Raw genomic sequence first — 10,251 nt, 5'->3', positions numbered from 1 at the left:
GGGGCGGAGCGGCGCCGCTGCGGCGGGGCGGGCGCGGGCGGCCCCTGAGCGGCGGCGCCGGCAGAGGGCGCCCTGAGGTGTGTGTCTGCTTCCTTGCAGGGTGTCTTTTATGAATAATCAAAAGCAGCAGAAGCCAACGCTATCGGGCCAGCGTTTTAAAACTAGAAAAAGAGGTAAGCTGGTCGCGAGGTGCGCGCCGGTGGCACCTCTGCGCGTTGCCCGCGTGGCTGGGAAACGCCCGCTGAAGCGTGGTGGTGCGCTGCGGCGCAGCGGGAGACCGACCGACCGACCGACGGTGCCTTTGTATGGTCTCCACGAGTCTTTCAACCTCGGCCATGCTGAACGCAGTGTTTGCACTAACTCTTGACGCTCCTGAGTGTTCTCTGCACTAAAAAATAAAAAAAATCTAGTAGTAGATCTGTAGCTGCATTTACTGTGATAATCTTGGCCTAGGAAACAGTGTTTCCACAACTGTACTGAATGTGGTTAGTCTGAAAGCAGAAGTATCTAGTACTGTGGTGTCATAGGTCTCCAGCAGGCATGTTGGAGAGAGTGTGTGCATCTAAGTAACATTTAACCTAGCAGGGATTTCAGTGTTAACTGCTGAATAAGAGCTGCATTGTCACTTTAATGCTCTAAGACTAGCTGTTTTTAAAAGACAACTACTATGAGCTCTGGGATATGGAAGCGTATGCCCTCTCTGTATCTGCACAGTTACTGTTACAAGAAGAGTTAATGACTGAAGAGTTTTGATGAGTAATTTAGTGGGTTTTATTTAAGGAGGAAGTGTGGGCAGATATTAAAATTTGCTTAAAAGCTGCCTTACTAGAACACTAGTAGTGTTCCTACTCAAACTGACAGCACTAAGGATGCTGTACTTACTGAAACAGGAATAAACTAGTGCAGAAGTACACATTGACTCACAAAAACTATTTTGACATTGAAGTAAAAATACCTTGAGAAACTGTTGGGCTGGGAGTTGGATTTAGTCTGTCCTGCAGATGCTGTTTTTTTGAGGTGGTGGTGGGTTGTTTGTGTGTGTGTTTTGATTATTGGTTTGCTTTTTCTTTTGGAAGTATTTAACTGTAGGTTAGCTTCCAAGCAACCCTGTGTTCACAGTCAGATTTGTAGATCTGTCCTGGAAAATAACTGAYCCAGTATTTCCAGGCTTCTACCCAACTATTATGCACATGTTAAAACCTGCATTGAACATAAGGACGCTAACATGCTTCTTATAAAGGGCTTACAGAGCTGTTAACAAAACTGGCTAATCAGTTATAGGCAGCTCTTTGGAGGTTTCTTCTGAGAGGTTACATAATCCAAAGACAAGAGTTGGACACAGTTGAAGACCCTTTCTTTCTAAGGCTTTAATTGTATGGGTGGGTTTGTCACGTTTTAACTATGCCCTATGTGTAGTGAAAGCAAGGCCATAATCAACTGACCTATCTCAAATACAAAAAAAAGTGCCTTGTTTTTAAAAATGCAGGGATGCTAAATAGATCTGTAGTCATACTCTATCATTTCACATTTATGTAAGACCAAAAACTTGGCTCAGATTTCCGTGTCTATGGCAGGCACTTGAGAAAAGAGATTATTTCAGATTCTCTTAACTCTAAGTAAGAGGAAGAGGGTGGTCTTCGTAGCCAAAAACTACATAYTGACAGCTCAAATGTGGTGACAGTGTGCAGTGTTGCAGTCAGAATATTTCATCCAAAACAGAAAGAGGCCCAAATGGCAAAACGGAACTTGAGTGACTGGGTCAAATGTACAAAGTTGCAGAGGAGCATAATTGGAATTACCATCCAGCAGGTAGATAAACCTCTCTTTTGAGAGCTTGTGATCTACCATGGGAATAAGATGGTATAAGAATTGAACTTGGAAGGCAGCTAAGCTTTCTGAGGTCTAACTGAGATCATCACAAATGATTGCTCTTCTAAGTGAAAGAACTCTAAGCATTCTATTACAGGTAACTAAGGAATGTTTTAGCTTATGATTCTCTCTCCTCCCTTGTCTGGTAGGAGGTATTAAAGCAGTGAAACTTCTTACTGATGTGATACAGCAGTGATTTCCTAGCAAGGAGAATGGCTGCAAGGGAAGAATAATTGATTGGAAATGTTCATGTGGAGCCTTTGCTTAGGAGAAGCCAGTTGTCTCAAGGGAAGAAATAACTGTCTYGTTGATCAAAGAGTTCCTGTAATGGCTGTTGAAATTCATCTCAGACTACATTGTTAAATCGTTGTTTGTACTAATAATACTAGTGTTGGTGGTAAACTGGAATGATCTCTGATCTCAGATCCGTTTAGCTTTAGATTTGCCACTGTCCAGACTTTTTTTTTTAAAAGCAACAAACTTGATGTGTTTTAAAAAAACAACTGTATATGACAATTTCAGTTTAACAAATGTTTTATTTTTACAGATGAAAAAGAGAGGTTTGAGCCTACTCAATTCCAGGACTGTATTATTCAAGGTTTAAGCGAAACTGGCACTGACTTGGAGGCAGTTGCAAAGTTTCTTGATGCATCTGGAGCAAAACTTGACTATCGTCGCTATGCAGAAACGCTCTTTGATATCCTGGTGGCCGGTGGAATGCTGGGTAAGTCCCCTCTGCTGGGGCTGCTGTTGACCTTTATACAGTTGACTTTACTTTTGCTGTAAAAACTCTGCTAAAGAGCTTGCCGAATACGTGGAATGGGATGTAAGTCATCTGTGTCAAACTGTCTCGTTTAATGAGTAACTAAGCAATCAAATTATGTTACTGTGCAAATAGTCTAAAAAAATACTGTATCACACTTTTGTTTGAATTGATCTGTGTTCTTCAGAGTTTAGATAGTCACTTGTACAGACTTGACTTAAAGAAAAACATTGGAAGCTATTTATTTATTTACTAATTGTGGATGGAACTTGACTGTGTGGTCTGTTAATACTACTAGTGATGAGAAAAAAAACCACTTTGTTCTGATGCTTTGTCTGGTCACAATTGGCAGAGGTGTCATGAAGGATGTCGGTATGATCCAATGCTTTGCACACCATACCCTCTTAGTTTGGAACGTAACATTGATTTTTGAAGAATCTGACATGCTTTTAGTCTTGGAAAAGCTGTTGTGAATTATTTGTCCTAGCAGCAGTGAGAGAATAGGCTCTAGCAGGTGTCAAAGGTGAGAAATGAGATGGTGGCCGAGTGATCAGATAACATGGTACTGAGGAAGTGAAATGTAATGACTAGAGGCCTTGTATGCCCATAAGTATATCTGTATGTAAAGAGGAGTGGAAGGGGTCTTGACCAGCTGGGTGAGAAGTAGATAAAACTACATGAGTTTGGAAAGTGGCAAGAAAGCTGTGTCACTTCTAGATTTAGACTTCACATTTACTACCTGATTGACTAGTATCTAATGAGAAGGTGCTCAAATGGGAGGGACCCTTTTAAAATAAAGTGTCCTATTCACTGCCTGTATGTTGCCTGCCCGTATCAGAAAAGGCCTGTTTATTTACACAATAGTTGGGGGTGGGATGTGTGGAATAAAGACTTAAATGAGAAATTCGGCAACTGCAGTGTTTTTTTTTCCTGTGATGAAGCAGAAATAGAGTTCCAGAGACTTAAATGTCATGGGGAAGAAGAGGAAGTATCTGATTTCTGGCCCGCAGCCAGACTGGATGGCAGTTCTGCAGTGAGTGTACATAGTTTGGGAGGAGATGTCTCTGGCACATTCAGTAGGCCTTCACACTGATGCTGTGGAAACATCAGGCAACTTACAGGAACAAGTGATGAAGAAAAAGGCATTCGGAATAGTCTGATTTCATTAAATGTGTCTGTCCATCTAAAAGCTGTATATTGGAACAGTGTCGTGTAGGCTGAAGTTATTGTCATATTTCTTTTGGTAAGAGGTGCTTTTGCTGATGGTACGAGAACTGGCAATGTGAGTAAATATAACTTGCCTGCCACGTGGAGCATCACAGTTAGAAATTCTTACTGTAACAATCTCTTTGTTTAGGTTTAAGAATTTTAACTAGCGCACCTTCTAGGAACAAAGGAGAAATAGAAGAGAAAACTGCATTGCTGATGGATGCTGCTGATCATCTTAGTCAATTAAAGTTCCCTCAGAAATACAGTAGTGCTTTTGAGAAAGAACTGATGGTGATACAGCAGTTACTTACTCAACTCTCCATAAAAAGCAGCCAAGTAGATGAACTTTGATCTTTGACTGGACAAGGCCAAAATAAAAACTAGCATCCTTTTGCCTTGCCGTACCTTAATATACTTACTGCTGGTGTTTACCTCTGTCTTGTTTCTGACTAACACGTAACAAAAAATCTCCACTGTGTGTAGTTGGCTTAGAAGTCAGTAATGAAGTGCCATGACATACTGGAATTTGTGACCTGAACTCACCCTAGTTAATGAAGTGGCCTTGGTAGTGATCAAATACTTGTCTTAAAGGGAAGAGGAGTGGTGAAGAAGCAGTATCTTCTTCACTGTTAAATATCTCGATTAACCTTTTGAGGCTAAAGCCTCAGGCTTACCTCTGGGACACTGAATTTGGAACATGCATGTCTACATGTTTCATCCCCTGATTTGACTTGCTCTTACTTGGAAATCAGCATTATTACAATGGACACTAAAAAGAAAGCTGCTAGGATAAAGCAGCGTTAGGGTTTTCTTTTAGGGGAAGAGGAGCTTTTTATGGTTACATTAACTGACCTGGATGTAAGCATGTTGCCAATTCATTTAGCGGCAGGGAGTCAAAATGTTTATATGTTCATATCTAAGCTACTGATTGAAAATGTAGTGCACCTACAGCAGTGAAGCAGATAGAAATGCAGGTGTTTATTCAGTGATTTAGTCATTCTTTTCTTTTATTGTGAAAGTACAATATAGCTTGTGTGTTTGGGTGTTGGAATTCTTACTGTGGAGACAACTCCATCTTTTTGTTGGAGAGTAATACCACTAACACTGAAACCCTTCTTTAGCCCCAGGTGGTACCCTGGCAGATGACATGATGCGCACAGATGTCTGTGTATTTGCAGCACAGGAAGACCTAGAAACCATGCAAGCATTTGCTCAGGTTAGTTCTGAAGCAGGTACAGTTGAACTTTGTTTAGTGTTCAAGAATGAAGGGGTTATGTACCTGGATGTTTAGGTAAAATAACAATTTATGGCATGGCTTTAAGATGCCTCCTAGAAGATGGCTTTGGATGTGGTAGAATGGTATTATGCTAAGCTAAAAGGGCTCTGAAGGAGTTCTAACTAACTTTGCTGAACTTGATTTAAGTAATTCGGAACAAAAATAATACTTGATCTCTTTCCAGGTTTTCAACAAGCTCATCAGGCGTTACAAGTACCTAGAGAAAGGCTTTGAAGATGAAGTCAAAAAGGTATGAAGTGGGCTTATCTTTCTGCTGATTAAAAACCCTCAAAATCTACCAGTTAATCACTATACAGAAGAGAGAGTGTTCAGTAGGTTATTCAAATAGAGCAGAAAATCTAAATTTCTTAATTGAAGAACTATTCTTGTATGACTAGTGGAAAAGACTACTAATGTACTAATGCTGCTGATGATTGAATAGCTCAGTTGAAACAAAAGCAAGTAGTTAGTATGGAGACAGTAGTCAAAGTAGCTGACTTTTGTAAAAGATGGTCARTTTATGGCAATTTTATTTCCTCTTGTAGCTGCTGCTGTTCCTAAAAGGTTTCTCAGAGTCTGAGAGGAACAAACTGGCCATGTTGACGGGTATCCTGCTAGCCAATGGGACACTTAATGCATCAGTTCTCAACAGTCTTTATAATGAGAACTTGGTTAAAGAAGGTAACTACAGCCCAACTTCATTTTTATGGAAAGGATGATGGGGGACAGAACCTGAAGCTTTACCACAATTCATTGTTGGAGATGGTAGCTGAAAGTTGTGATGACRATGCATTCCTGCAGCTCACCAGCTTTGTGGAGAGAGGCTTGCTTCAGGATTAGCAAAGATAAATGCGCTGGCTAGTAACCTGCAAGGCCTTGCTTAGACTTTGGGAAGAGTCTTCCAGGAAGGAAGCTCGCGTGTGAGACTTCTCCACATGACGCTTGAGGCTGTAGTCGCCAGTGTTGCCAGGAGAGGCAGTGGTGAGGTTTCGGGATAGGTGGGACCTTTCAGGGTGGAGAAGGTGGTTCATGTCACTGGGCTGCTTCCCAAAGCACAGCAAGGAGATGAGAGTTTAAGTATAGGGAAGACTTCCTGGTGCTGGGTGAGGAGGAAGGTCCAACAGGCAGTACTTCAGAGTGCGCTGGGGACAGTGGTGCAGCTGCCCCTGCTTTGGGAAGGGAGCGACAACCCTGCTGTTCGGAATYACTAGGCTGTACGATTCCCTTTCTATAGCGTTTCAATACTAACACTGTTCTTGTTGCACAGGTGTTTCTGCAGCTTTTGCAGTCAAGCTGTTCAAATCCTGGATAAACGAGAAAGATATTAATGCAGTGGCGGTCAGTCTTCGTAAAGTAAACATGGATAATAGGCTGATGGTGAGTAGCATTGAAATTACCAGTTTGATTCTTAAGCCAGATTGGTAAATAGCATTTACCAGCAGTTACTCAGCACGCATTTGTTGTAAAAGAGTTGCTGTGAATTTTGCTTTCAGGAACTCTTCCCAGCCAACAAACAAAGTGTTGAACACTTCTCCAAGTACTTCACTGAAGCAGGATTAAAAGAACTTTCCGAGTATGTTCGGAACCAACAAAGCATAGGCGCTCGGAAGGAGCTGCAGAAAGAACTTCAGGAGCAGATGTCACGGGGAGATCCGTTTAAGGATGTAAGTGTACTTGTTTGTAGGAAGGCTGTAAGTACTTCCTTTTTAGGAATTCAGCTCAAATTATCTGAAATACAGTAGCATTTAATCTTTCAGTAGGAATTAAAAGGGACCAGCGTGTTTTGGTATTAGCTTCATAGGCTTTTCTTAGTGTCCTGAATCCTGCTGCATGGCCAAGGTGTCTGTTCATGGTTCTGAAGGCTTCTGGGTTGCCTTAAGCGTTCAGAAATCGAGTATCACATAATGCAGGAAGCGYGTTACTTCTGTGTAGCTTGACTTCTGTCTTTAATGTGTTGGGAACAGAAGTCTAATTTAGGTTAGCGTCACATGTGGCCTACATGCTGACTTTTTTTTTTCTGTCCCATGTCTGGCAGATAATCTTGTATGTGAAGGAGGAGATGAAGAAAAACAACATCTCAGAACAGACTGTGATAGCCATAATCTGGTCGAGTGTAATGAGCACTGTGGAATGGAACAAAAAAGAGGAGCTGGTAGCCGAGCAAGCCATTAAGCACTTGAAGGTATCGTAACTGAGTGTACGGGCTCTGCCGTCTGTTGGGTAGGGCTTGTGCCTTCCCCGTGTCTCTAAGCTTCCTTTTTAATGAGCCTACACACACTAAAGCGCTGATGTGCACACACAGCATAAAGGAGTTCCTTGCCTTCTACAGACGTGCTGTAGCGCTGTTAAAGGCGGTAGTGCTGTAGTCCTTGTTACTGAGGCAAAAGCAGCATGACTTGTCTGCAGAAACGCTCCTGTGAAAAATTGCTTCYGTGGGAGGTGGGTTGTAGAGCTCTAAGCAAGTGGCTGGTACAAACTGCATGAAGCCAGTCTAGTCAGCGGTAGATGTACTACAAAGTGGGGGTGTGTGTGCGTGTGTGCCAAGTTGCCATTCCTGTTACAGCAATACAGCCCTCTACTTGCTGCCTTTACTACCCAAGGTCAGTCAGAGCTGACTCTTCTACTGAAGATTCAGGAGTACTGTTATGACAACATCCACTTCATGAAGGCCTTCCAGAAAATAGTGGTGCTCTTCTACAAAGGTAACTCCCCCGCATGGGGTTTTGCTTTGTTTTTAAGCCTGGATTGCAGAATGCTGAACTCATGTTGAGACTTTCAGGGAAGATCGTAGCGCGCTTTATCAGTGTGAGAATTTTCTACGCTCGGTAGTGCTGCTTTCACCAGGGCATAGGCAAAGTTCAGCAGTGCAAAGCTAAATTTCAATTTAAGATTCTTCAGTCCTTTTATATTAAGGAGAGATGTGCGATGGTACATTCTCCTCGTACCCTGTCTGAATGTGGTCTGTCAAGAGCCAGAGACCGAGACCACCGTGGTGGTTAGGACACTTTAGGTGTTGTGTGAAATACCTTTTGAGTTGTTGCTCTGAACATGGTTGTGCGTGTGTCAATACACAACCAAATGTGATAGTAAATTGAAGTTTATATGGTACTTGTAAATTGTGTAACATTTCTTCTGGCACTGAAGAATTTGTGCCTGGCTGACTCACTCAAGACTCGCAGCAGTGTGTGTCATCTCAGATGGCTATGAAGTAGTTAGGACATTATTTAGAAGTAAATGCACATCTCCTCGGTGAGGTGCTCAGAAAACCTGCAACAAAGAACCTGAAACATGTGAGTCTCGGGATTTAAAAGAAGGCGCTACTCCTAGCACGGTTCTGTAACCGAACTCAAGGTGGAAGTACACACTGGTTAAATAGTCCCTGGGGAGCAAGCAAAGGCTGCCCGTGGGGGTGGGTTTAACAGCTGGTGTTCAGTCGATTGCTGACCTGACATTACTTTTACACATCTCCGTCAGCTGAAGTTCTGAGTGAAGAGCCCATCCTGAAGTGGTATAAAGATGCGCATCTTGCAAAAGGGAAGAGTGTTTTTCTGGAGCAAATGAAAAAATTTGTTGAATGGCTCAAGAATGCTGAAGAAGGTGAGGGAGCACGTCCAGGCTGAGGCCTAAACACCACTGGGGTAGGTTTGTCCTCTCAGTGCCCTCTGACCTGTTGATAATGTCCCTTTCTTGCAGAGTCTGAGTCGGATGCCGAAGAAGGTGACTGAGCTGTTAAATTCTGTCCTTAGTAAAGCAAACAGGAGCTGTAGATAAGTGTCATGTCTCACGTGTCCTGATTCTTACATCCTACCTCCCTGTATCGCGCATGATATAAGGGCTCTCATGGCAAATTTATTTTAATTGTTTTCTATAGTTATGAAAATACTGGGTTTAGTTTTTAAAACCATGTTTTAAGTAGCTTACAGGAGCTATAGATTTGATTCTAACCTACATTAGTCCTTTCAGTTATTCTACCTCCTGTATTTTCTACTGTAATGTAATTTAAGGCCTTCCACAATGAAATCCATTGTACCCTTTGGGTTTTCTATCTACATTTGAGTAATAGACATGCTTTGGTAAATGAGATTTATGGCAGTTCTGTTTGCAAATTAAACTGTAAGTCTCCAAAGTGAAGAGGCCATGGCTTGTGTGGTAACTTAGTGTGACACTTTAATCCCATTCTGCTTGCTCCAAGTAACCCCATTCATAGATGTGGTTGTCGTCATCTCTCTTGGCCACACTTCCAGCATAAAGTAATCCTCGATTGTAACACAGCCTCTCCCCTCTGCGGTGGTGGTGAACGCCTGTAACTATGGTGGGTATGAAGAGCAGGATTCTCTGAGCCCACCGGCTGTCACAGCTGGGGGCCCGTGTTCCAGAGCAGCAGCACAGCCTGAGGTGGACTGCAAGGCCTTCGCGCAGCAGGGATCAGTACAGGGAGCCTTGGCTGTCAGCTGCTCCGCYGCTTGTGCTCAGGCAAGTACGAACAGCCGCTCCCAGTACAGCTGCCACCTGCTTCCTGCAGCCCTGGCCTACACTGCGAGCAGAGCAGCGCAGGGGCACCTCGGCAGTGCAGCACTGGCYGTGCACAGGCCTAAGGTCCCTTTGGTGTTCTGGTAAGTGCACGGCTGCTGGAAGGTTAGACGGACAAAACTCTACACCCACAAGAAGCTGAGAAATAAGATTACTTTATGCTGGCAGTTGATAATTTAACATACGTACTCAACTAAATTTTGTCTCAATTCTTAATGGAAATTCTCAGGACAACTCCTGCTTAAAGAAATATTTAGTGAAGTTGTGAGCTAACAATGAGCATTAACTGAAACACTCATTACCAGTACACTTCTAAAATGGAAAAACCTTGGCGATCACAGTGCAATCATCTATTCAGTGCTACAGTGATCTTCCTTTGTAAAAAATTTTTTTTTAAACAAACAAATAAAGGCCATCCATACTTAATATGCCTAGGGTTGTCTCTCTTCTTCCAAGGTAAAGCTTCAGTCACTTGAAAGTGTGAAATCACTGAACTACCCCCTTCAATCCCTTGAGTTTACATAACTCCAAGACTTAGTTATAAATAAAATACATCTACAGTAATAGTATTCTCTACGATGAACAAACTCCCTTTCCGAGGAGG

The 10,251-nt window shown here is 42.5% G+C and overlaps 1 protein-coding gene across 1 annotated transcript; it reads left to right on the top strand.

Annotated features, from left to right (window-relative positions):
- Positions 1-64: 64 nt before the first annotated feature.
- On the top strand, positions 65-9,957 carry BZW1 (basic leucine zipper and W2 domains 1). The gene is made up of 11 exons (XM_085299451.1): positions 65-173; positions 2,417-2,593; positions 4,963-5,057; positions 5,302-5,367; positions 5,663-5,798; positions 6,385-6,494; positions 6,611-6,781; positions 7,153-7,299; positions 7,681-7,819; positions 8,592-8,714; positions 8,811-9,957. The coding sequence occupies exons 1-11, from the start codon at positions 110-112 to the stop codon at positions 8,840-8,842; spliced, it is 1,260 nt and encodes a 419-aa protein (XP_085155577.1). The 5' UTR covers positions 65-109; the 3' UTR covers positions 8,843-9,957.
- Positions 9,958-10,251: the final 294 nt, after the last annotated feature.

This window comes from Rhea americana, unplaced genomic scaffold (genome assembly GCF_003343005.1).
Source record: "Rhea americana isolate MKP2758 unplaced genomic scaffold, rheAme1 scaffold_15, whole genome shotgun sequence".
NCBI lineage: Eukaryota > Metazoa > Chordata > Aves > Rheiformes > Rheidae > Rhea > Rhea americana.
Note: the sequence above shows the minus strand (reverse complement) of the source record. Positions and strands in the feature narration are given on the sequence as shown.

Coding starts and splice junctions, on each gene's coding strand:
- BZW1 (XM_085299451.1), top strand. CDS start 110: ATGAATAATCAAAAGCAGCAGAAGCCAACGCTATCGGGCCAGCGTTTT. Junction 5,368..5,662: donor TTGAAGATGAAGTCAAAAAG/GTATGAAGTGGG, acceptor TTCCTCTTGTAG/CTGCTGCTGTTCCTAAAAGG. Junction 8,715..8,810: donor GCTCAAGAATGCTGAAGAAG/GTGAGGGAGCAC, acceptor CCTTTCTTGCAG/AGTCTGAGTCGGATGCCGAA.